Source organism: Meleagris gallopavo, chromosome Z, assembly GCF_905368555.1.
Source record: "Meleagris gallopavo chromosome Z, MGAL_WU_HG_1.1, whole genome shotgun sequence".
NCBI lineage: Eukaryota > Metazoa > Chordata > Aves > Galliformes > Phasianidae > Meleagris > Meleagris gallopavo.
This window is the reverse complement of record NC_139435.1, coordinates 52,052,407-52,079,757: the sequence shown is the minus strand read 5'-3', so window position 1 is coordinate 52,079,757 and position 27,351 is coordinate 52,052,407. Positions and strand designations below refer to the sequence as shown.

Sequence of the window (27,351 nt, the reverse complement as noted above, 5' to 3'; positions counted from 1 at the left end):
GATTATACAGCTACTCACGGCTGTATTTTGCCATAGCGACCGTAACTAAAATACAGCATTATCGTTATTAGAACTCTAGGAGAGAAAGCCTCATGGCTGAAAGTTCTCCCCGCACGGACAACCAGACGGTCCTGCAAACGTGGCAGCAGCGGCAGCAGCAGCGCCGCCCGAACCCGCGGCGCCATCTGGCGACCCGCCCCTCAGGCAGAAGGACACCCCCATCGGGCGCCCCGAGGGCCGCCGGCCCCGCCGCAGGAGACGTGGCGACGCGTGGCGGGGGGCGGGACCTCACCGCGGGGCAACAGGGCGCACGCGCCTCGCCGCAGAGCCTGCCGGGAGTTGCAGTCGGCAGCGGGGCCGGCGAGCGCCCCGTTCGTCGCTGGCTGAGGCTCGGGTCGCCCCTTTCCCGTCGGGCCGGTTCCGCCGGTCCGTCCGTGGTGCTCAGAGGGGCCGATCGGCGGCGCCTCCCGTCGCGCCGCGGGAAAGTGCCGCGTCGTCACCCGTCGTGCCCGGCGGCGGGAGGGAGTGGCCGGAGGGCCGGGCCGAGCCTGGCGGCGGGGCCGGAGCGCCGCCGTCGCCGCCTTCGCTCGCCGGTCCGACTGCGGCGGTGTGGGCCCGAAGCGGCTGGGGCAGGTGCGGGGATCGGGGCGCTGCGGGAGGCCGAGACCGGCGCGGGGGACGCGGAGGTGGGAGCCGGCGGGGCCGGGAGAAGCCGGCGGGGGATCGAGCCGTCCGCCTTGGCCGCGCCGCTGCCGCGCCGCGCGTGAGTGCGGATAGAGGTTCCGGGCCGAGGCCGCGGCACCCCCGCTCCGGGCGGGTTCCCCAGGCAGCCCTGCGGCAAACAGCCCGGGCCGGCACGACGTACGTTTCCGCTTGGCTGCTGCTGGCGCGTTGTGCTGCGCGGTGAGTCACCGGCTGCCCTGCCCGAATGCCTCCATGGGTTCCGGGTGCCCGGCTCCGACCTGGGCGACCCGCGCGGTGCCGGTGGTCAGTGACCATGGGCACTGACCGTCCTCCACTCGAGGACTGGCTTCTGTTTGACAGGCAGTGCTGTGGTGTCAGCTCAGACGCTGGAGGCACTGTTGAAGTGAATTGTCCTTGATTTTAGTGATTCACGCTCACTATCTCACAAAAAGAGCTCAACGAACCAGCATCTGGAAGTGCAGCAGCTATTGCATCTCGTCATATCTACAGTTCCCTGAAAGTAAGCAGTGTCAAGGTGGGAGTTGGTGTCTTCTCCCAGCTGACAGCAATAGGACCAGTGGGAATGGCATTAAGTTGGAAGGAGTTTGGGCTGGACATTAGGAAATGTTGCTTCTCTGGAGGAGTAACAGTGCATTGGGCTGCCCGTGGAGGTGCTAGAGTCACCATCCCTGGAGGTGTTGAAGAACCGTGTAGATGTCTCACTGAGGAACGTGGTTGGTAGGCATGGTGGGAACAGGTTGCTGGTTGGATTCGGTGATCTCAGAGGTCTTTTCCAACCTTACCTTAGTGATTCTGTGATAGTATACGCTGATTGAATCAGTAGCTCTTAACTGTGGTCAACAGTAATCGGAGGTCCTGGGAGCTATACTGCCTTTGTGATATTTAAAAAGAAAAACTTGACAAAATTTTATGTGTTATGGAACAAATCCTAAGGATTAGCGGTATACTAAGAATGTGGAGAACAAAATAATTCTCAGAAGATTAGAAAGCTTTTAGACAAGTAAAAATGCCTTATATGATTTATATATTGCTTACAGTGAAACTTCCTTTTTTTTTTTTTTTTTTTTTTAACATTATACGTGGACTATGATATCCCTATCAGCAATAGGACAAGCCCTTCTAGCGCACCTGGCATTTCAGTCTGTCTTGGTGCTATGATAGGTCTGGGTTCGGCTTGGTAAAAACTTTTTTTTTTTTTTTTAAGTGAAAAATATTGTGGGTGTTTTGATTACAACTATTTTTGTTATTAGTATGAAACAACTGTGGGAAAGTTCTGTTCCTTCTTACTTTTTTTTTTCCTGCACATTATGTGCCTCACTTTGGACTTGAGGGCAATCATTTAATATTGGATGATTAGACTCACAATCCCTGCGTGCCCTTCCTTTGGCTTCCGTGAGGATTTGTATGCCCTCTGGCATCTTCCTGCAGCCACTGAAGGAAGTTTTATCCATGTCCTTTTCTCTCTTTCTAACATAGAATAAACCAATGCGAGGAATATTTTGAATGAAGGTTTTATACTTAATGTACTTAGAACACAAACAGTGTATTTTTGATTGGGATCAGCTTCTCTTCATCTTCAGTAGGATGTCGCCTTCTTTATTGTTTTCCTTTTTTGTGTACATCTTGATCCTTTTGTTTTTAACATCTTTTTGTCAAACCTGTATGAGTTCTTAGGCTTTTCTGTCCCCCTTGGTCTCTTACTGTGTTCAGTCGAATTTTGTGTCTATGACACAACCTGGGATGTAACATTTAATTGAAGTGGTGGTTGCTTTGGGAATGGCTCCTGACTGGAAGAACTTTTTTTCTCAGAGGGTGGTGAGGCATTGGAATGGCTGCCCAGGGAGGTGGTGGAGTCGCCATTCCTGGCAGTGTTCAAGAGGCGTCTGGATGAGGAGCTACGAGATATGGCTTAGTGGTTTATAGTAGCAATGGCAATGGGAGGATGGTTGGACTAGATGATCTTGTAGGTCCTTTCCAACCTTGTAATTCTATGACTCTATGAAATAAGTAACTGCTGCTTGTTCTGGAAAGCTGCCATCTTGTGTGTAGCTGTCACTGGTGTATGTGACCATTGCTCTGCTTCACACATTTAAGTAAAACAGATACGCATACTATGATTTAAACATGAGAAGTTTAATGGCACTTGAGATCAGTACTCCAACTACTTTTTTTTCATTTCAGACTGCTTGAAAAAAACAATGTTGCCCCTTCGGGCTCTTAAGTATATTGAGTTTATTTATTAGCAGGAGTGTCTACTGAAAGGCAAGAAGGGGTTAATAAGAACGGCAGAAAATATGATCGAGCATAAACTCTGAAGCCTGTCTGATTTCTGGATAATGTCTTCTTATCCATGTGAAATTTCTTATCTCCATTTGTAGGTAATCTTACCATTAATAGTCAATTTCTGTATTTTAGAGTAATAACCTGAAGAACAGTTTTGAAGTATGGTAGTGTCATTGAGATTATTGCAAAATACTGAAATAAATGCAATTCCTTCCTATTAAACTTAAACTTAAAAAAAAAAAAAAAAAAAGATTAACTTGCTTGTTCAATCTCTAAATCAAATTGAAAGCAGGGCTTCCTGCTTTTAACATGAGATCTGTTAAAATTTTCAGTCAGATGTGGAGTCCATTGTTCCCATCCCTGTATACAGACCTTGCCTTTGGGAAATCACCTAAGGGCTGAGGTCTGACTGTTGAGAATCAGTATGGTTACTTCTCAGCTACAGAGTGGCCTTCTGGGTCTGGCCATATTTTTTAAACCAAGCAAGTGTTGGGAACTCAACATGATTCGTGCAGCTTCTTAAAGGGGTTAATTTAAGGATGAGTGAACGTTGTACACACAGTACAAATAAGTTGTTGTTTTCTTTTTTTTCACTGTATTTATTTTTCCTACATCCCTTCTTTTGATTTTGTAAAAGTATAAATGAAGATTTTCTTATATGTGGTGAGTCTATCAAATTTCTGCAGTCAACTTCTGCATACAAATCAGTAGATGGCAGTACTGATGTAATTTTTGCCTCTTTGTACATATTTCAGTTCGGTTGTTTCAGAATTTTTCCTTTGTCTCTTTAGTTCATTAGTACAAAGTGTTCTGGTTTGCAAGAAGGAGAAGTCTCTTTTGTTTTTGTTATTTGCTGGGTTTTTTAAGTAATTTTTCCATCTACTTCTGTTTCATTATGTGGCTTTATTTGAAAAATCTTTGCTGACCAAAAAGCAGCACTAGAGGAAACAAACAATTTAGTAAAGCTGACATTATGTGCGTGTGTTTTTCGTCTAAGCAGCCTAACTTGCAGATGTGCAGCACAGCTGGCTGTGATGAACATTTCATAAGAAGTTAGATGCATCTTAAAAATGTGTCTGTAAAAGCAGAAAATCTCACTGTAGCTTTCTGTAAAGATTTATATCTTTAAGAAATGAGACTGAATTTTTGAGAGCTCTTGGCAGTTAATTATGTTTGTGGCCTGGAGTGTAAACACTGATACTTTTTTAAAAGAAAGTATTTATTTGTTTATTTAGAAATCATTTAAGCACAGGCTAGTTCTGCATTCAGCAGTAACAAGGAGTTTTGGAATTTATAGAATTCTGGAATTTCTGGAGCTTTTATTCTTCATCTTCTTTGAGGGAAGTTGGAAACCCTCGCTGGAAAGTTTGTTGAGGACTGAAAAATGTTGAAATCTTTGGTTTCCTTGTTCTTTTTTGTTTCCATTCTTCCATGTCTCTTACATACTGCTTGCTTCCTGATTTCTGATAAACAGCTGTGTTCAGGCAGGCCATTTATGTTCAAGTGCTAATCTGTATGTGCTGCAGAATCAGTTTTAATTATATACCATGGTGGATTCTTTTGACATGATGAGCTATTACGTCCCAATTACATCTGTTACAACTTTTTTCTTTCCTTACCTTTTGCGTGCTCTCTTCTGTCTTTTCTTCTTAACCATTTAAAAGAAGACAAAAAAAAAAAAGTTCATGCAGCACATGCAAACTGCTACTGCCTTATGCTGAGAACTCAGTGTTTAGAAAGCTGATGTTTGTGCAGGCTGCCAGGTCAGAACTTCACAATGAGTTAGATAGTAATGTGACTTCTTAGTCCTGTGTTCTCTGGATCTTGCTCTGTTTCCCTTTGAGGCTGCTTAAACAAGTGCAGAAAAGTATCTTGGGGCGGAAGGGACTCAGGAAACAGGAGTAGATGGAAAATGTGAGGAGATGGATGAGCCACAAGAAAAAGACTGTGGGAGCATTTAGGTTTCAGAGTTCTCTGGTTGGCAAAGGGTTGAGAAGGTGAGAAGGAAAAGAGTGAAGTATTGGGAGGGAGGGGGGGGGGGGGGAGCAAAATATTGCAGGCAGCTGTTTTTGCGTGCTACCTGTGAGAATTAAGGAGTTTGTTTGCCTTCCTACCCAACCAATCATAGAAGACTGTGGTGTGTTCTTGGGTCAGAGGACAGGCAGAGGGGAAACAGCAGTGAGCTTCTGATGGTATTGCTCAGAGGGCATCCACCTTGTTGAGGACAATGCCTAGCAGTGAGTACTCAGAACCATACAGCACAAGGTAGGGAAGCAAGTCCTACAGCTGTCAGGCTGGACTCCCCTCTCATGCTGTCTGCTGGCCATGCTGCATTTGTGGGTCATTGGCTGTCTCACAGAGGTGGACAAATGAGGAGAGAAAATGTGAAAACAACAGCATTTTTATTTGTTTGTTTGAATTAAAACTTTAAGTTCTGTGTGGAGTTCTTGAAAAGAGGCTCCCTGGAACCTTTTCAGTCACTGTACATGGCCACAATATTGAACTATGTTATTAGCTGAAATTAAGCAGCGGATCAGCAGAGAATTGATAAAACAAAATGTTTCTAGGAGATTTTGGCCTGTGATCAGTTGCTCAGTGGAAAATTCCTTCGTGCTTTGCAGTGGGTAGTTGGAAGAAGAATGACTTCAGCAATGCTTTTACAGGAGGGAATGTAAACTCATGTAACTTGATTAAAAGGCGGAATCTTATCAGTATGAACTCTTCTACATTGTGAAGTTTAACAGAAGGCTGGGTGCAGTTCCTTTCTAAAGGATGATAAGGCGGATGTACTAATTTTGTACAGACAGCCTGGACCCCACCAATTACTGTCCTGCCCATCCTGCCTAAAGAGAGGCTTTTAAGTGCTTAAAGAGTTGTTGTTCTCATTTTTTAAAACTATTTTGTTCTTATTTCTTTGAGAGAAAAAATGTATTTTTGCAAGTGGAATTCTTTTTATATATATGAGTTTTTTTAATCGCATTACCTAATCCTTTTCCTCTACAAATTGTTAAGGGAATAAGCTGGCATTTCTCAGTAGCTGCTCACGTAATGGATATTGTGTAAAATGCCCGAGTGTCTCAAATTTTCATACATATAATTACTTTATGTAGGGTTTTTCTTCTGTTAAAATTTCCTTGGGAAATTTTATCTCAGAGAGTGGTGTAAGTTGCTGCTGTGCAGCTTACCAGGGTTGGGAGGAACCAGGGCCTCTGCAACAACGCAAGTACTGCTTTCTAACTGTTGCCTTTTCTTCTCCTGTAGCTTTATACCTCCATTTATTTTTTCTTTAATAAGCATATAGCTTTACTTTTTCGGAAGTACTGTATCCACAAGTTTATTCAAAGGAGCTACAGAGTAATTGCAACGTAACTTGGCCTTCAAAATACAAGCACATTTTTTCATTTACTTTCATTTCTGACTTTAAATGGTCTGATTTTTGGGTGGTGCTGTGTGGAGTCAGGAATTGAACTCAGTGATTCTTATGGGTCCTTTCCAACTTTGGATTTTCTATGGCTCTACTGTTATCAGAATAGTATGATATTTGGATTTTACAGAAATTGTCTGCACTGGAAATCTTATTCAGTGTAGTATTCATAACTCTTTGTGCCTGATCTATTTCACTGTGTTCATATTTAAAGTAAATTTCATTTGATTTCACTTGGCTACTGTCAGGAGTAAAGTTTTTCTTTAATGCAAATGAGGAAACTGCTGGTTAGCAAACTGCTAGACTTTAAGTCACAGACTCAGGAACTTCTGGGCTGGCTCCTAGCTGTTGGCAGCCATGCTAATACTGTTCATGGAGTCTAACCAAGTGCTTTGGCTCAGGTGCTAAACCTGAGGTGGCTACAACTTCTTGGTTAGTCGTGGTTTGCTTCTGAAAGAACGGGAGACGCTTTGGTCCTCTCTCTTGCCCTTTGTAATGTTTTGCATCCTTTCCTGTGGCTAGCTCTGAAAATAGCAAGTCCTTGATTGAATTGCTACCACTCAGTAATGCAGCAAAATGCTACCTGATAGTTTAAGGGTTTTTTTTTTTACAACGGGATGAGGGATTTGATTTGTTAACTATTTTTGTAGTTTTACTCATCTAAATGCTATCAGCGTGTATTAGAAATAGTAACTGAGCATGCATTGTAAGATTTTTAGGAAGAGGCTTGGAATCTGACTTATTACAGTGCTAAAAATAAGGATAAAGCATAGGAGAGGAGAGACAATTGTGTGCTTGAGATTAGTTTCTCCCCCTTCCCCCCCTTCAGAGTTGGAATCCTCTCTGTAGGATAACATAAGTCACTGTGTTGTGGCCCTCATATTTTAGTTGAAAAATCTTTGTCATCTTTCTGAAGGTATGCTTTTTAAATTTTTTTTTCTGACAGGTATTTGTAGCTGAAGGAAAATGATGGAAGAGAGCGGAATAGAGACAACTCCACCTGGTACACCCCCACCAAGCACAGCAGGATCTACTGTTGCCTCTGCTACGCCTGTCTCATTAGGTAAAGAAACTTATTCTGCAACGTAATCACATTTAATCATGTGTTTTGAAGTACAGCAATTCATCCAAAAATGCTGTGTCACAATCAGCATGATTACAGTGCTTTTCAAACTAATTTGGAGAATTAAAATTATTTTTTAATCATGGAAGTCTGCTTATCTGGCATATATTTGACATACAGAATATTTTAAACGTATTTTTGTTCTTGAAATATTTTTATAAAGTTACATGTGTACACTTACGGTTTTTAAGGATATGAGTACAGAAAAATTGTAACTTACGCTGCAGTGCATAATTAGAATATCAATATAGAAAGGAGTTTAAAAAAACAAATTTACACTCTGGTAGGGAATAGTAGTAAGCTTGGATAATCATTTTTTTAATACTGTAGGTGGAAATCAAAGCCATGTGTGCATTATATCTGATTTTTTTTTCAAGAATCTGAACAGCATGTTCTGAATACCAAATATTTCATTTTTTTTCTGGTACATCTTCTGGTTTGTACAGTGACCTCCAAAGTGCTGTGTGTTTACCCTATGGAGGTGTAAGGCAATTCACTACATTGTGGGAAGAAATCATTAGAACTTCTGTTGGTATATATTTTTATCCATTCCAGTCCCTGCAATTTGGTGAAGTAAGAAAACAAGCTTTATGAGTAATATTTGCCTTAGCCCTCACTCAATTGGTCTGTGTGTCAGTGACATGTTGTACGTGAGATGTCCTGATGAAAGAGTGGGTGTTCCCTAACACAGAGGGCTTGAACAGTACCACTCTTGCTTGGTCACTTTCCATGTATTGCAGTGTTGTCTGTGTTAGGGTTAGTGGATTTATGAATTATCCAGTTTTAACTAAACGAACCCTCACAAAATGGACATGTGGCCTAGAAATATTCCAGTGAAGAGATCACAGATTGGTGATAGTGTTAATTATGTGAATGTCAGTGAGCAGCAAGGAAATAACAGAGCTGATGCTTCTGCTCCACATAAGAGTACTTGTCAGATATAAGAAGAAGTTGGCCAACCATCTTCTACCACCAGTATAACCCCACTAAACCACATGTCCTTTAGTATCACATCTAAACATTTCTTGAACAACTCAGGAATGGTGACTCATCCACCTCTTTGGCAGGGGAACCAGAAATGCAAAAACAGGCTCTCTGGGGAGCCTCTTCCAGTGCTTAACAACTCTTTCTGTAAAGAAGTTTTTTCTGAGTTGCATATTTTTCTTTTCTAAAAAGACAAATTTTCTGATCTGTTCTGTAATGATAGTGCCAGCACATTGTTACCTAGCAGATATTTTCAAAAAAGATTGTTTGGAAATGTTTCCATCATTATGTAATGCTTTTGCTGAAAATAATACAAGTATATTGCCTATACAAACTCTCATGTCTATACAATTTGATAACTTATTTAAAAATCTTCAAAAGAATCAGTTTGTGGATTTTGAGTGGATTTTGAATCCTTTTGCTAGAATATTAAAAATTCAACATTATTGTACATTCTGTTTGTTTCTTATTAACTTGCATGAATTTACAAGCTGAATTTAAAAAAAAAAAAAACTTTTTGTAATTGGTGAATGGGAGTGGAAAATGAGTATCCTAATGTAGTAAGCACAGTGAGTGATGTGCTTCCTCCATGTGGATCTGTGTATTTTTGTGAAGCAGCTTTTCCAACTATGACAGATACTAAAATCACATGTCAGAATAAACTGACCATGAGATCAGACCTTTGAATCACTTTATTGCAAATTGTTAAACCAAGATTTTAAATAATAGTGAGGCTTATTCAGTCACATTTTTCTCACTAAAAATTCAGTATTAAAAATAATATTATGTGGTATATTAATGCTTGAATTGAAAGCATAGGATACTGTCCCCATCCTTGTCTCTAAAATGAACAGACACGGATTTGATAGCTGGACCACTCAGTGGATAAGGATTGATGGGTGACTGCATTCAAAGAGTTGCTGTCAGTGGCTTGATGTCCAAGTGGAATCCAGTCGTCAGGAGTCTAACACAGGAGTTAATATTGAGATTGCTGCTATTTAATGTCTTTAATGCATGGAGTATGGAATTGAGTGCACTCTCAGCAAGTTTGTGGGTGACACTGAGTGGTGAGATCAGTATGTTGGAGGAAAAAGATGTTGTGCAGAGAGACCTTCACAGGCTTGCGAAGTGGGCCTGTGTGAACCAAATGAGATTGAACAAGTCCAAGTATAAGGTCTTCAGCCTGGATCAGGGCAGCCTGATATGAGCCAGAAGAGTAATGGCTTTAGCTGAAAGAGGGGAGTTTTAGGCTAGCTTTTAGGAGGAAATTCTTTACTTAGTGTGGTGAGGCATTGGAACAGATTGCTCAGAGGAGCTGTAAATGCCCTAATCTGGAGTTGTTCCAAGCCAGGTTGGATGGGACTTGAGCAGGTTGGTCTAGTGGTAGGGGCTTTGAAAATGAATGACCCCGCAGGTCCCTTTCTACCCAAACCAACTGTGTGTGTGCCCAATGACTGTACATACTGATAGTATTTAGATGAGTGATATTACATTTCAGAAAGAACGGTGCTAGCTATAAATTTCTGAGGCAGCCTTCAGCATCTGTTAATTCAGTAGGCAAATGCTAGCTCATCTTTCTAGCTTAAGGCAAAGAGTAATGCAGAGCTACATGGCTTACATAATACTGCCACTAAGAATTGATTGAAGTCAATGTTTTTTTGCAAATTTAGGCAGAACTAAAATTTCCTTGGAAGGGCAAAAAGCAGACTATTTCAAAACTTGCTTGTAAAAACCTAACCAACTCTGTAACTCAATCAGTTAGGTTAAGGCTTAATATTTCTAAATGCTTTTTTTCTTCTTCTCTCTCCTAGCTTTATCCAGTCCACTTGCTACACCAAGCATATCATCTCCAGCATACTCTCCACCTTTGCCAGCTGCAGTGGCTCCACTTCCTCCTCATATAATGACTTCAGCTACACCTTCATTCGTGCCTTCTGCAGCAGTTTCTACTATTGCTCCACCTCTGGCTCCTGCCCCAGCTCCTGTTACCTCTTCAGCTTTTAGTACCTCTCTGCCCCAGTTCTCTGCACCTCCTCCATTAAGCTCTGCAACTGGTTCTGGTCTTTCTGTACCTCCCACTGGTCCACCCATTTCAGGATTTTCTCTGTCTTCAACCTATGATATTACCAGAGGTCATGCTGGTCGAGCGCCACAAAGCCCACTGATGCCTTCATATTCTGCACCTCCAGTCACAGGTAACTTTTTTTTTTTTTTTTTTTTTTTTACCTTTTTGTTTGTATGCTTTTATATTGATGAGACAGAATGAGGGATCTCTTGGGTGTTTTTTTCCACCACTCTGCCAGAGTCTACAAGTTCAAATTCTTAGTATTCCAGGTGCATTTAATTAATGTAGCTGCATGTGGCGGAAGAGAGAGTAGCCTTTAGAACACAGACATGGCCTGGAACAGAGTTCCCTTTTGCTGAGTTCTGCTAGCATCTAAACTTCCAGAAAAACCATTTTTTGAGAGCTGTGGTTTTTGTTAACTCGAACGGGAAAGTCCAGCTGAACGTGAACAGAGAATCAATTTCAGCCATTATAGCAGTATCTCAGGCTGTAATCTCATATATAATGTATGTATAGTAAACTTCTCTTCCCATGAGATCAGCTTCTGTTTTCTTGTTTCCAGCCACTAAATCACATTAGGACAGCTAAAAATAAACATCTTGCATGCAAATGGTTGCTGTAGTTGCTGAACTGATGTCATCTTTGCTAGTGGAATGGAAAGTTGGCTGTTGGCTATCAGGCCATGGTTTTACTGTTGCTGGTCGATATCTCTTTTAAGTGGTTTGTATTAGGAAAATGTTTAAAAAGACCTCTCATTTGGGCAATGTAAGATAAAAATAACTCTTGATTTCTTGTGTTGGAAAATGCTGAGTTTTTCTATTGTTTTTCTTTTGTCTTCTTTAAAATATGTAAAGATTTTTGGTTATTTGCTCCTTTTTCTATTGCTACCGTTTTCCAGTGTGCAGGGTTAGAAATTTTCCTACCTCTTTTTATTATGTATGAGAACATTCCTGTCTCTTTGTTCAAAGAGCAACACCCATTTCTCTTTTTCCTCTGGAGAGGGCTTCTAATGAATATCTGAGTACAATAAAAAGCACCACTATTAAACTAACCTGCTAAGAAAAAAACCATTGTTTAATTTTACACGTAATGTACAGGCATTCTCAGTTCTATTGGTAGACATTGTTGAACTTGTTTACAGTGGTTATATCTGCTAACCTTTAACAAGCAGAATTGTTCTGGGACCCTCAAGAAATGAAGCAAATCTGCCCAGTATTCTTTTCTTCTTCCTGCTCAATTTCCTATTAAACAATGCAAGCTGCTGCATTTTAACAAATTTAGTACAGCAACATAAATGAACATTTATGTTTTATTTCTCCGTCTTACTAGGTGTTTTGGCAGATCCTATTACTCAACAAGCATCTTTCTCATCACCTTTGGCTTCTGGAACAGGAAGTGGTTCTGCAATCACTTTTCCTGAGGAGCATGAAGACCCTAGAGTGTCTACTGCCCAGAGTGGAGCACCTGCTGGAGGTCTGTGGGGGTTTATAAAGGTACTTTTTTTTTTTTTATTATTTATTTGTTACCCTTCACAAGGAGTTGTGACTTCTTACTGACTGTAGTAAGATGTATGTAGGTCAGAGAATGAGGAATTGTTAATTCTGATTAAGCCATAATGTTCTCAGTGTGTTAGCACTCTTGTTTTCTAAAGATCAGATGGAATCTGGGAGGCTAATAAGTAATGACTGCAGAAATACATCCTGGATTCCCTGCTAAAGAATGAGCATTATAGTTACAGCAATTATCTTATTTCTATTCTGTAAATAGTCTTAACTTTATTATGCTTTTTTTATCTCAGGTGTTTATAACATATCATTTGCTTTTCTTACAGATTTCCTTCAAATTAGATAATGCTTAAAAGAATCTAAAATTGACAGATTGTTGGATTGAAATAGAATGAGACTATTTCATTTCCCTGAATCTGTCTAAGATGGCAGTCTTACAGATAAGTTCCAAGATTGGTTGCATATAGTGTATCAGAAACAAAGTTTGATACTAATGTAATCACTACACCACACATCTTGAGTACTTGTCTGGTTGAGCAATTGAGGCAGTTAGTACCTGAATTTTCAATAGATTTGTATTTGCAGTCTGCCAGTATGGAATATTCTCCATTTGGATTTCTGTTGACTTATCATCGACTTGATAGAAATTCCAAATCTAATTTTATTATAGTTCACAGTGTTGTAACAACTTTGTGTTCTACATTGATAGAAAAATGTAGATTATTTGTCCCTGCTTTGTGATAGACCAGTCTGCTCAGGTGGAAAAACAATTCCAGCTTTTCAGGAACTTGACAATCTGCAAGGACTGTATATTATAATTATTAGGCAGCTAAGCTGGAAGTATTTGGAGAAGAACTGCTTGACTTCAGACCTGAAACTTGTTACTACAAATGTTTCTGAGGATCTCATAGCATTCCCTCAGTTCTTTTTAAAACAACATTCAAGCTTTCAAACTGTGAGAGAACTGAAGGAGGAATAGTACTGGTCTTGTCCTTGAAGGCATCCTATGGGTAAATGAGAAATCACAAGATGCTAACAGATGGATGCTACCATTCGGAAAAGCTGCTGGGGTTGTGTGCGTTGACAAGGAAGTGATTACTGTGGGCTCTGGCTCCAAAACTTTCATTATACTAGCATGAGTAATTGTGTAATTTTCTTTATCAAATTTTGTAACCAGACTTAGTGTTCTGCTCAGTGGTGAGAAGAGCATATAAATTTAATAGTGAACTATTTCACTGTGAGATGTGAGGAACTTAATCATTATTAGTCATTCTGTAATATCTCAGTAGATGTAGGATTGTGATTTTTTTTTTTTTTTTTTTTCCCCCCCCCCTCTGTTAAGCCTGCAACAAAGAAATAGTATTCATACCTATGGGAAAGAAGCCTCGCTAAGGAGTTGTTGTTCAGGGATAATTAAAACTTCTCTGATTCTAGAGCTAGTAAAAATATGTGTATGTGTATTAAGCAAGCGCTTGTCGAAAAGAATGCATACACAGTGCTACCATGTGTAATGCTTGTCCTGTAGTGAAGGAAATGTAATCATATGCAGTTTAAGTGTTACACTTTAAAGAGTCAGTCTACCAAAGAAATTTTATAAAAGGTTTCAGTAAATTGGTTTTTGGGCTTTATCTGTCAATTGCTCAGCACTGCTGTCTTTCTTTCATCCTGTGATTATACCTGGCTTTAAATAAACTTGTGAAGAGATGCAGGCAATCATTAAGACTGCTTGCAAGACACAGGGTAGCATATGTATTTATATTTAATCATCTTCAAAGTCTGTCAACAGCTCCACCTATGATTTGGCTGGAGAGTACAGAGCATTTTTTCCAGTATTGTGTAGAATCTATTAATAAGCTTTCAGCTTAATTGCCCTAGAAATACTTTTTAGTAACGGACTATTCAAAAATAGATTGTATTGTCTTTAGGAAGGGTAGGAAAGAGACCTACTTGGCTTAAGCTAGCACAATCTAAATCTAGCTGTGTGGGCTTACCATGCCCGTAGTTAGCTTTGGGAACCCACAACCTTACTAAATGTTCAGGTCTTCTGGTCCCAGAACAGGACTAGATCAAGTGTGTTGCCCATTATTGCTGTTGAAGATGTTTCTTTTTAAGTCATCTGAGAGACGCATTAATGCAGAAGAGGATGGTAAAGATTATATCAAGAGTATGTTGTACCCGAAGAGCTGTGCAGTGATAGTCTTCTCCTGTAGCATTTATATGCTGATGAGTGAGATATGCTAGTCATTAAAAAAGGTAAATGTGATAAGAAAAAGGCAAGACAAGACTTGAAGAGAGTTGTTTGTTTGTTTTTTAATTGTAACATGGAAATCTGTCTGATTAAATGTAGGGTGTAGCTGAGAATCCCATGGTAAAGTCTGTTCTTGATAAAACCAAACATTCAGTGGAGTCCATGATCACAACACTGGATCCTGGCATGGTTCCGTACATCAGTAAGTATTTGTGACAAACCATTACATAACGTATGTAAATAATAGGTTAATTTAATAGCATGCTGCTTACACATTTGAAGTTCCTGTATGCAGTATGCTACTTCAAAGACAGAATATCGTACTGATTTCTCAAGCATATTGTCCAATGAGCCACTTACTCTGGAGATTGGTTTCTTTTATTTGTATCTTTGGGTTCATTTGGCTTCAGTATTTCACTGTAGTTCATTTACTGGCATAGTAATCCCCTTTTAGTACAAATTGTGAATGGTGAGGAAATAATAAATAAAAAAAAAATCAGTGACGAGGTCTTCTGTATAATCTCTTTGTTTCATACTTTTTTTTCCCACTGTGTCTCTATTTAAGTGTTATGAAGTTTAAATTAAAGTGTATTATGTGTATTAATCTTATTGGATTGTCTATTTTAATTTTTTGTAAAATTGCACATTAAAATTAAAACAAGTCAAAAGATTGGCAGACTCAGAGGGGTAAAATAAAGGTATTTATATGACTGTAGAGACTTTCTTCCAGTTTTGACGTGTTTCACCAGCATTATTTTTTATTTTTATATATTTATTTACGTGCTTTTTATTTGTTTTAGGAAATGTAGCAAATTTAAAGTGAATCAAATGAGTAGGAAAGTTAAAATTTTTAAAAACAGTTCAGTGAAGTGTGGAGCATTTGTGAGTGCCGAGCCTGGAAGGAAAAGCACAATATTTCAAATGAAATTTGAAAATTGCTAGGAGGCTTTGTGGTATTCTGCAATTTTTGTTTTTTCTACAGTGGACTGTAAGTGATGTGAGATTTCTATTTCATTAAAATACAGAAGTGAAGACATAATTTGTCCAGGATGGTGGGTTGTATTTTTTTTTTCATCCAGAGAGACCTGGACAGGCTGGAGAAGTGGACCCATGGAAACCTAATGAGATTCAATAAGGCCAAGTGCAGGGTGCTGCACTTGGGTCAGGGTAATCCCAGGTATTTATTCAGACTGAGGGATGATCTCCTTGAGAGCACCAGCAGAGAAGGACTTGGGGGTCCTGGTGGACGAGAAGCTGGGCATGAGCCAGCAGTGTGCGCGTGCAGCCCAGAAGGCCAGCAGTGTTCTGGGCTGAGTTGAAAAAGGGGTGGCCAGCAGGGAGAGGGAGGTGATTGTCCCCCTCTACTCGGCTCCTGTGAGGCCCCATCTGGAGCACTGCGTCCAGGCCTGGGGCCCCAGTACAGGAAGGATGTGGAGCTCTTGGAGTGGGTCCAGAGGAGGGCCACTAAGATGATCAGAATACCTCTCCTATGAGGAAAGGCTGAGGGAACTGGGATTGATATCTTGGAGAATGTTCTGGGGATACCTCTTTGTGGCCTTCCAGTACTTGAAGGGAGCTTATAAACAGGAGGGGGAATGGCTGTTTTCAAGGGTGGATAGTGATAGGACAAGGAGGAATGGTTGCCCAAGGAGGTTGTGGATGCCCCATCCCTGGAGGCATTCAAGGCCAGGCTGGATGTGGCTCTGGGCAGCTTGGTCTGGTGGTTGGCAGCCCTGCACATAGCAGGGGGGTTGAAACTAGATGATCATTGTGGTCCTTTTCAACCCAGGCCATTCTGTGATTCTATGATCTTAAATCTAAGTGAATACATCCCAGCAGCTCACTAGTGAGATCTGTCAGAATGCACTGACATTTTTGTACTTTGACACTGTATTCATTGGGCAGAGCAGCAGTATGCAGAGAAGGAAGTCATTTTAATAATACATTTTGCTTCTAAGACTCAGAGTAAGCAAGTTCAGCAGTTATCTCAAAGTTCTCTGGATGCTGGAAAGGAAAGTAGCTGTGTAAATCTTGATCATTGCTATACTGCATTTATTTTGTAATTGTACTTTATGGACTTAGGACAGAGATTTGTAAACTTTGTAAAACTTCGGAATAGTGGAAGTCTTGCCCTCAACAGCAAGAGGTCCCATCCTCTCTGCTCTCACTCCATTGCTGCAATTTCAAGTAATTTCAGATTCCTTGTGCCAAAGTCTGGAAGTACTAATGCCTCTCGATGAGGTAGTAAAAAGAATATTTTCACGTGCACAAATGCTACTCCGGTAATCTGGAAAATGGCAGAACTATTTCACTGGTTCATTGTAAATATCTCAGTCTAAGGCGAGCACGTGGAATGGAAATTTTCTGTCTGTATAGTAAGTGTTTTGTCACATTATAAGCATAAAAATCATTATTTTTATGACAAAAAAGGACAAGGAATCTTAAATTTTCTGTGGAACTGATAGTTTATAGCACGAAAGATGCAATGCAATTGCCTGTACAGGAACTTTAGTTTAACTTGATGTGGCAGTTCTGTCTCTGAATCAATTCTTACACTGAATGAAATTCTTGAATAAATGAAATTCTGACATTTTGGGTTTTCATATTTTTGTATTATTGTTACGCATGACAGAGTCATTCATTTCATTTAATGCTGTAATATCGTTCCTTTTTTTCTGTAGTATCTGTGTTGAACAAGGATATACTTTTATATGTGATGAACATAATCTATACTTGTGTGGAACACGAGCATGAGTCGTAGTTACTATTCCTAAGCTAGTCTGCAGTAGTTTATTAGATATGTTATGGGATAGTTTTCAGTTGTTGCCTTAAAATCTCATCAGCAGATTTTCTATCCCAGGAGCTTGCAAACAGGATGAATTTCAGCAAAAGCACATTTACTGAGCTTGATCTCTGTGAAGAAGAAATCAGTGAAAAAATAGATTCCTTAATTTATATATTTACTGTCATTGTTTTTCCGTGCTTAGAATAACTGCTCCAGAATTCAATGATACGTACATACAATTCCATCCAGTAAATTAACGGATATGTAAAAAAAACAAGAAAGCTACCAACAAACCCTAAAAAGAACTTACATATGTTTTACTATTATTCTGACACTTCTGGCAAGTTCTTCATTAAAAGAAGATATTTCCTGTAATCAGAGTCTACTGAGTAATATGAGCCAAAGAATAAAATGTTCTTTTCTTCTTTTCTTTGAAATTTAGGCTTCAAGCTTTTTTTTTTTTTTTTTTTTTTTTTTTTCCTTTGGAGGGGGGATGTGGAGTTAGGATTTTTTTCTTAGCTTGAGATAAAGACTGCAGACCCATCAGCAGATGTAATGAGGTCGAATTCAGTGTTTAGCAAAACCACTGGGCTTTGCTCTTTTTTTCTTTCAGGTGTAGTTTAACTGGGTTTTGTTCAGTCACAGGATCTTGGTAATGACAAGTTAAAAGTCCGTTTCTTTATTAATTTGCTGCCCTTGTTGAAAAACTGCACCCTTGGATGATAAAATCATAGATTGTTTTAGGTTGGAAGAAACTTCTTGAGGTCTTTTTGTCCAACCCCTCAGCTCAAAAAGGGACCATTAGAACCATGTGCCAAGAACTGTGTCTCAATAGGTTTTGAAGGTACCCAAAGAGGGAGGCTCCACGACCTCTCTGGGTAACCTGTGCAAGTGCCCACCCACACATTGACAAAAATTTGCTGATGTTCAGGAGGAACCACTAATGTTTCAGTTTGTGCCCACTGTCTTGTCCTGGCGCTGAACACCTATGAAAAGAGCCTCACTCTGTCACCGTTGTACCTTTGTGTCATTTATATGTATACGTCAATGAGGTGTCCTGTGAGCCTTGTCTTCTCCATGCTGAAGAGTCACTGCTTGTTCAGCCTTTCCTTGTGAGAGAGATTCCCCAGTCCCCGGAGCATTTGTGTCAGACCAGTGGTTCATCTAGCCCAATATTCTGTTTTAGCAGAAACTACAGGAAGTGCTATTTAATAAATAGCTACAGAGCTGGTGACTCACTGTAGTCTGTTCCCTTTGGGCTCAATTATCATTCACAGCCAATGGACTAAAGATGAAAAAAGGCATGTCCTGACCTGTTACTTTTAATGCATGTGGACATACTGACCATGAGTTTATCTCGTCCCCTAAGCTTGCTGATACAGTTTACTTACACTGACATATACCATGTTTGAAAAAAGTTCAAGCTATTTTTAAGAATCCTGGTTAAAGCAGAGATAAGTTTTCTGAGATATTTTTGCATGTATTAAGTTTGACAGTAAAAATTATGTAGCTGTGACAGACAGCTCTGAAGTACAACTGAATTCATGAGTCTTTAGAAATATTCCTAGATTTCTTTTAATTCATGAAGTGGTTTTGTTTTATTGTTTAAAAAAAAGCTTAGTGAAACTTTATGGAACTCATTTTTTTCATATGGAAATTCTTTAGAAGTATTAACAATTTCTTGGATTCATGGATGTTTAATACCTAAAAATGATACAAAGTTGTGGGGAGGAAGGTGAGCAACAGGAAAACATTACAATTTGCAGTCCAAACACTAGTAGGAAGTAATGTGATCATTTATTTAAAAGTTTACAAAATTTGACAATTGTTCACTGGATTCTATTAACTGAATCTGTGTTCTTGGTTGCTTTTGTAAGAACGAATTTCTATATCACACCAACATTTCTTACTGCTTCCCAAAATGACAAACATCCTTAGAAATGAACGTTTTGAGGTATTCTCCTAAATCCATTAGCTGTCATTGAAGGTTCTCTTCCAGGTACTGAACATCTCTAAGTTCCTATTGTTTTTTTTGTTTGTTTTTTAACCTATAAATCTCTTAGCTCATCATCTAACTCTTCCTAATTTACGTCTGCTTCATGAAAGAACTTCTCTGTGATGCATGATAATGACAATACCAAGTGAAGCATACGCTCAGATGTGAGATATATTTGAACTAGCTTTAATCTGAATGTAGAGAAATACATATGTACACTAAATGTGTTTTGTTTTTTTGTTTTTTTCTTTTTTTTAAAGAAACTGGTGGAGAACTGGACATAGTGGTTACTTCTAATAAGGAAGTAAAAGTTGCAGCAATTAGAGATGCCTTTCAGGAAGTCTTTGGGATGGCTGTTGTTACTGGAGAGGCCGCACAGTCTAACATCGCACCCCAACCTGTGGGCTATGCTGCAGGTTTAAAAGTAAGTTAATACGTAATAATGCTGAAGTACCTCCAATGAAAAGAGAGATTGTAAAAACATTTACCTTAAGGAATCTGACTTTCCGTAAAGGGAGATCAACTTGTTAGGTAAGCAAACTTTTGCTATTTGTTATAGTTGGATTTTGTGAAGTGGCTTGCTGAAACAAGTTCTAATTTCTTACTGTAAATACATTTACAGCAGATGAAGAATAGTTTTGTCAACCTACTTATAATTTCATTGACTGCCTCCCTCTTAATTCAGCAGATGAAAGATAGCTTGATTCACATCACAGGAATCTGCCCAAACAGATAATAATAAAGATAATTAAGAACAATAATCCTTAAAAAATGAGAATTCACTGTGCAAAAAGGGTTAGCAAAGAGTGTTTCATGAGATTTGAAAATATCCAGAATATAAATATATGTAAGGTGTATAGGTGGAACACCTGCTGACCAATAAACAAAAGTGCTGCAAAAAACTAGTTAGCATTCTGTTTCTTAAATATAAGAAAATTGTTCACTTATTAATAATGAAGTCCTCTCTCTAACTGATGTGGCAGTGGTCACAACAGTGCTAAGCCGTATGTTTTCTCTACTTATTTGTCTACTGCTGTGTAATGGTAGTATTTTCATTACAGCTCAGAGTGATAACAGGCTTGATAACAGGTTCTCCTTTAGTCTTACAGTCTTGATAAAGGATTCAAAAAAGACAAATCTTATGCTGCAGAAGTGGCAGTGAGAGTAACAGGAATACATGTTTATACTTTAACTAGTAGTGAAACTTGTTACAGTTACAGCATGCAAAGAATTCCAAAGCTAATGTAGATCTTTTTCATGAAAAAATAACAAATTTAATGAGTCTTGTAACTTTTTTAACTGTTGGGGGTTCCATTCTGAATTTATTTTTTTAATGCTATTTTATTTTTCCAAACATCTCTCATATTTTAACTTGAAAAATACATTCAGTTGTTCTTCTTTGCATTTGTCTGCAAGTATTATGCTGTGCTTTTTTTTTCTGAAGATGACTGTTGCTTTTCAGGGAGCCCAAGAAAGGATAGACAGCTTGCGTCGGACGGGAGTAATACATGAAAAACAGCCTGCTGTGTCAGTGGAAAGCTTCATTGAGGAATTACTTCCTGACAAGTGAGAACTTTAAATGTATTCCTATGAGAGGAGAAAAGAAAGTAGAATGCTCTTTATAGACTTGCAAGGGCCTGTGAGGAGTTAGTAGTAGTACCTTTCTCAGCAGAAGACAGGAGAGATTCTGTGTTCAGTACTGCTGTGTCAGACTTTATTTTGCTGGTGGTGTTCAGCTTTTTTTCCATACATTTTGAGAGCTGAATAGACAAAATCCTTGTCTATTTCTTCCATACTGTAAGTACTGAGCTGACAAAATTAACTAGCTGTTGTAAAACCTGGAATTTGGCTAATAGCTTGCTCACTTTTGTGAGTGATCTCTCCTCTCTTTCTCTGAAATTGTATTTTATTCAGAAGCATATTTGGAGGTGTTCTGGCATTTGCAGTAATATGACTTTTTCAGATGCTAGATTACCATTTTCCTTTCAGTCAGAATCTACGGTCTACTGTGATTTTTTTTTTTTTTTTCCCACAAACATAAATATTGTGCTTTCAAGTATATTGTAACCTGAATTTCATATTCTTCTTGACAGACATTTTTTAATAGTTTTATAATTAGCTTCCAAAACATTAAATGTGTTTTTTTGTTTGTTTGTTTGTTTTGTTTTTTTCTTTTTCCATCTTTGCATTTTTCTTCAAGTGATGAGTCTTGATTCATTTGTTTTCAATATTCTCTGCTCTTGCTTCATTTTTAAAGTTCCATTTGGTATCCTTAGTGGAAGATTGATGGTGAATTTTCTGGAGTAGAAAGCGTTTTCTTTTTGGTTTCGTGTTCACTTCCATCTAGTCCAATTGAGATGTTTTATCACATACACAAAGGAGTAACTCTGACAACCAGATTTCTTTTTCAAAATAATTGCTGTTCTTTTCCTATGAATTTACTAATTCATAAAAATTCAGATATTTTTTATTTGTTCTTAAAGTAGTCAGCGTGAGTGAGCTGGCTTAGGACTGCAAGTAATTGAAAGGAATGCTAGCTTTTCTGCCCACGCTTTAGAGGCCACACAAACATCTTAGTCTTCAATATCAGTTACAGTAGAAACAAAGAAGAACATAACGCATGCTTTAATTCTTATTGAACAGGTGATCTTGAAAGTTTCCTTGCACAGTGTTATGAAAAACATTTGAACTATTTTGACCCTATTTTTTCTACAGTTAAATGATAGGTCATAATGATAATAATTGATTAATAATGTTTCTGAAGTGGGCATTGTGGCGTTACAGTTCCAGTATGAGGGATCTGGTTTGTATTTTGCTGATATCCTTTTCATACTTAGGCATATGTGAATGAAAGAGATATTTCCAAGTAATGATCCAGTTCTCAATTGTCATTGAGAGAGCAGAAAGATATCACTTCCCTTCCATATGCTGGATACTATTTGCAGAAAATATTGCAGTGTTCTTTTTCTGTTGTGTTTCCCTTCAGATTCAAACTACTTTATAAATTGGGAACAATTTATTTTTAACAATGAAGCTGTCTCAACTGTCTTTCGTAGTTGCAAGTAGGAGTAGTGCTCTATCAGAAGTGCATTCAGTTGCTGTTTCCCCCTATAAAAGAGGGTGGAAGTGAACCATTTCTTCCTCATTTGCTCCACTACACTCTTGTTCTGACATTAAGCTATTGTGACTGCCAGTCATTTCTTAAAATTGGAGTCTTGTGTGTCTATTCAGAAGAGCAAGATTATTGCTTCCCACTCTTTAGAAGATAAAATACAAAATACAATTTACACATAAGGACATATACATAAAACAGTGACTGCAGTATTTTGCTTTCTAAATCTTCTGTGATTCTTGGCAATGCTTTTGTGTTTTTGCTTTTCCTGGAGTGTTTCTCCTCTGGCATCTCAACTGTCCAACTGTTTTGGGAATTGTATTCAGTGAGTCATTGATGCATTCCTCTTAGTTTTGTTTGGATCTTATCAGTGTTGTCAGTTTGTCAATAGGGAGAAAAGATTTACTGTTTTGCAAGCTAGATACAGAAACATTTTGGGTACTGCTTCAGTAACCACTACCACTTTTTTCAGAGTGATGCCAAACTGTTCCTAGGACTAAATAACATAAATGTTTATAGTAAGGTTAGATATCAGAACATTGTTCTAAATACGCATCGTGAGTGAGAAATCAGGTTTTTAATTGTTAGGGAAGGTTAAATTAATGAGGACTTGCAAGGACTGTGTCAAAAATGTCCAAAATCATATAACTTGCATTCCTACTTTCTAGTTTTCTTAAGTATTTTCCATCTACACAGATGGATTGTAATTACAAATGAATAAAAATGATTTATACTAATTTTACTTTAAAATTAAATCTTAATGAAACTTTATTACAAATACCTGTATAGTAGATTTTCTTAAATAGCTGAGTTGTAATTTGAGTATTAACATGCTTTTAAACAGTGATTTTCAGTACTCAAATGTGAAATAACTTGCATGCTATTGCAGGTGGTTTGACATTGGATGTCTGATTATTGAGGACCCGGTTCATGGAATTCATCTGGAAGCTTTTACCCAGGCAACACCAGTTCCTCTACAGTATGTTCAGCAAGTGAGTTTTCAGATATATTTTTTTTTTTTAACCAATGGTAGATTCACAGTTTAGACATAAGACTTCAATTTTAATCACCTTTATGATGTCAGTTCTTACTGTTGCTCCACTTGAATCTTTCAGTTTATGAAATGAAAATAAAACATGCTTCTAAGTCATGTGTTTGTACTACCTGAAGTGTTTCATCTTTTGTGGCAAAGTAAGCTTTGTTTGAGAGTCTCATTCTGCATTATTTGGCATATGGAAGTATTAGTTTTACTCTTCTATTAATCAAAAAGAATTCTGAAAAGAAATTAACTGATAGGAAATAATAGCAAAAAAAAATTATCCAAGAAGAAATAGTCCCTCCAAAATGGAATATAATTTTATCATTGTTCTATTTCCATCTCTCTGGCTCAGTGACTAAAAGTAAACCTTACCAATCTTTAAATAGGTAAAATAAGGATATTCTCACTTCCTCAGGTGAGAAGGGAAAGCTTTGCAGCTCAAATGATGCACTAAACAAGTGCACCAGGTGCATTAGGTAAGCGCTCTTACCCATCCAAAGATGTGCTTTCCTTTTTTTTTTTTTTAACTTCGCATAAGTTTTTGAGTTTCATCTAATCTCAGCAAAATTATGCAATAGTGAAGTGTCTGTGGACACAGGCATGTTTTATCAACTCAGTGAAATAGCTAACGTTCCATTTAGGGATGAGCTGAGATCACTCAGCTTTTCATAAGTGTCCATAATACCTAGGTTCTAGGTGGTTTATTACCAGCAAACTGATAGCATACCGTATTGGATAGTGTTCCTACAACTCATTCCTAGTAGATACCTCTCTAGAACTGGGCACGAGCTTGATGACACTGTGAACAAACAGACTCATACCTAAAAAGCAAGTCAGATATCCTGTTTTGACTGTGCTATTCTGACAAAGGCTTGAATTTTTTGAAATATAAAGATGGAAATCTTGGAAAAATTGTTTCATCCTATTGAAAATCAGCTAGGACTATGTAATTCTTAAATACCACCAGTTGTATTTTTTCATGAGATAGCTTACATTTCCTGGACTTGCACTAGGAATTACTCCAAACTTTGCCAACTACATGTTGCCTGACAGATATGAGCCATACATTTGTTCTGAAATTTATTTTTCCTGGTTCTGTAAAGAATTAAAAAAAAAACAAAACAAAAAACCCACACCTGTTCAGTGTTTGATTCATGGGGAGTTGTTTCGAGAAAACAAATAGCCGTTCTTTTTTGTTTGTTTGGTAATACCAATTCCAGTAGAGTGATCATTTATTTGATTGTTTTAGTTCTTATTTTTTAGAGATGTTAGAACTATGAAAAGCTGATGAATAGCAGGAGAAGAAATACTGCTCTATTTTTTCCACAGTATTCTCAGAAGGGGTTTAGACGTGAATCTTCAGAAAAATTACTAATTAGTGCTCACTTCCCTCAGTGAAGTTGCATTTGCCTATCTGAAAATAAGCACAGCTGTGTGAAGTTACTGCATAAATTGTCACAAGTCTACAAATCATTGATACGAACTAAGCAGTTTTTTAACATAGAACACAAAGCTGACATTTGCTTTTGTTTTGTAGAATAGTTGTGTTTATGACTAAGAACAGAGGAGAAACATGCTTTAGATGATAAATGTTTGTTTTTCACAGTACAAAAAATTTAAATATTTGAAATGAGAAAAGCAGTTACATTCCTCATAATTTTCACTGATAGAGTGTTTTATTCTTTTATGTAAAGGGAATAGTGATAAAAGCATCTATGTAGAATGTAACTTTTCAGAGTTAGACTATTATGTGGACCATAATGGAGATAGTGTAATTAGATATTCATTCCCTACTTCCAGGTAGATCATTTACTTTTTACTGACAGTATGTTCTGACTAATTAGAACAAGTATTGAATTTACTTTTCCCTTTCAGAGGAGTCTGCCTCTTGTGTACCTTTTGGTAACAGATTATTTCCGTATTGGAGCAGGCTGGACATTCTTACAGACTTACATATGCTGTTATTTTACAAGGCAGTAAATGAACTTTGGTCTGCTGTACATACAGTGGAAACAGGATGACTTGGTTATTTGTCAGAGAAAACCTGTATGAAGAATTTGGCCATGTGCAATGCTGTGAAGAAATAAGTAATATTCAGAAGTGTCTTACTGAGGCTGGAAGCCTACTCATCTTTATATGCAAGAGTGGCCAGAGGTCGGTGCCTGGGATGAGCATGAGAAGAGATAAATGTGGTGATGCTTACACCACTGTTTTTCTTCTGCATCCAGCATCAGGGAATTACAGAATGTGCTCCCTCGGTGATCTCGTGTATAGCTCTGTACTTATTTTCTGCCAGACTCAGGTGTCTTGTTACTTATCACTTTTGAAGGGACAATTTAACCATCTTGGAAGGGTAACAGCTACTTTTTTTAAAAAAAAATGTAATTTATTGATTGCATACCTTGGCTTCCTCAAAAAAGAAAACTATTTAATAGTAATGACAGAATTTCTTTATGCTCTTAAGTTATTTTAGCTTTGAACTGTTCAGATGAGATTTGGATTGTGATGCACACATCTCACGAAGTCTGATTAGTGTTCTAAATTATGGGGCAGTATGAAATGTGGATTCTGATATTCTTTTATGTGCCATGTAATCCTGCTGACGTGAAAAGGCTTCTTCTGAAAGTTGGTAGTGGTGAAGATAGAAATAAAAGTTCTGATTTCATGCTCCTTGAATAACCACTTGTCAAAATCTTATACAGGCTAAGAGCCTCACGCCTCAGGACTACAATCTGAGATGGTCGGGCCTGTTGGTGACAGTGGGTGAAGTGATTGAGAAGAATCTGCTGAACGTCAACAGGACTGATTGGCATGTGGTGTTCACTGGCATGTCCCGCCGGCAGATGATCTACAGCGCAGCCAAGGCTCTAGCAGGGATGTACAAACAACATTTGCCACCTCGGACCGTTTGAAAGAAGATTGATCCATGATAAGAAAGAATACTGGTTTTAATCCTGGAATTGTAAAAGTTACATACTCTAAGTGGGGATACAGCACAGATTTATAATCTACTTGTAAACTGTATTTTACTTTTTGAGAACTGAAGGTAGTTTCCAGTAGTGGAAATGAGTAATTCCAATTTTTGATAACTATGTGATTTCCTATATAATTCATAAAAGAGGAAATCAGAACAAACATATTTATAAGTAGGATAATAGCGTAACAGTTTATAAAGTGGAATGTGCTATTACTTGTCACCTTAAAAGGCATTTGGTGTGATGTTTAATATTTTAGTTACTCGGTAACTTTTCGTAAAGATGGGGATTGTTGTTTAGCTACTTTTCTTAAGTTAGTAATATAAACATGTTGACAGCATAATATGTATGTTGTATGTGCATTTCAATGTAGGGAGGCAACTTCTGTAGATGTTTCCTTAAGGCCTGTGCTTAAGTGGTACACTTCACACCACGGAGGTTTGGTGTACTTAAGTTCTCAGGACTGAAGCTGAGTAGATGAGTAGTTCCAGTAACATGCAACAGTAAATTGCTGAAGAGCACAAGTCCATGCCCAGGTGGTTGAAGTCTGGACTAAATGAATTTTTGAAATACAATTTTCCAAATTGCATCTTTTTTTTTTCTTCTTTTATGTTTAGCTTTTCTGTAGCAGAGATGCGATTCATCTCCAGTTAAAGCACAGGATTATTGTTGCCTCTGTGACTTTTAGATCAGATACCATATACACATGAAATTATTTCAGCATTGCATTTCAGTAACGTAATTTACTACACTATTTCCAAACCTCACATTTTATATGTAATCATTTAGTTTCCTCTATTAAATTACAATTGTCAACAATTTGATCTAGAAAATGGTGGGATGTATATCACTTGCTTTGCTATCCTGCATTTTCTATACATTTGTAAGTCTTAATTGCATTCTTGTTGTCATGGGCTGTTTTTTATAAAAGTTTCTGGTCTTGTCTGATTATTTTTTTTTTTTCCATGGCTAAGAATATCTTCCATCCGTGCTCACACAATCTGAAATCTTTATTCAGAAATACTGAAGTAATTGTGAAGAAAATATTTTGTTAATAATACTTTTTTTAAGAAACAAAGAATAAACAAATACTTTGTTTGCCTTAAA

General features: G+C 38.2%; 1 protein-coding gene across 2 annotated transcripts; it reads left to right on the top strand.

Moving 5' to 3' along the window:
- The first annotated feature begins 494 nt into the window (after positions 1-494).
- Positions 495-27,351, top strand: PRRC1 (proline rich coiled-coil 1). Of its 2 annotated transcripts, none has more exons than XM_085213225.1 (9): positions 495-633; positions 7,359-7,475; positions 10,331-10,714; positions 11,914-12,077; positions 14,437-14,539; positions 19,379-19,542; positions 20,581-20,684; positions 23,120-23,222; positions 25,972-27,351. In XM_085213225.1, exons 2-9 carry the CDS (start codon positions 7,379-7,381, stop codon positions 26,179-26,181), a joined length of 1,329 nt encoding a protein of 442 aa, XP_085069351.1. In that variant the 5' UTR covers positions 495-633; positions 7,359-7,378; the 3' UTR covers positions 26,182-27,351. The 2 variants fall into 2 exon arrangements, with proteins under 2 accessions (XP_085069351.1, XP_085069352.1); XM_085213226.1 differs by lacking the exon at positions 495-633 and adding an exon at positions 765-903.

Coding starts and splice junctions, on each gene's coding strand:
- PRRC1 (XM_085213225.1), top strand. CDS start 7,379: ATGATGGAAGAGAGCGGAATAGAGACAACTCCACCTGGTACACCCCCA. Junction 10,715..11,913: donor TTCTGCACCTCCAGTCACAG/GTAACTTTTTTT, acceptor CCGTCTTACTAG/GTGTTTTGGCAGATCCTATT. Junction 20,685..23,119: donor GAGGAATTACTTCCTGACAA/GTGAGAACTTTA, acceptor ATGCTATTGCAG/GTGGTTTGACATTGGATGTC.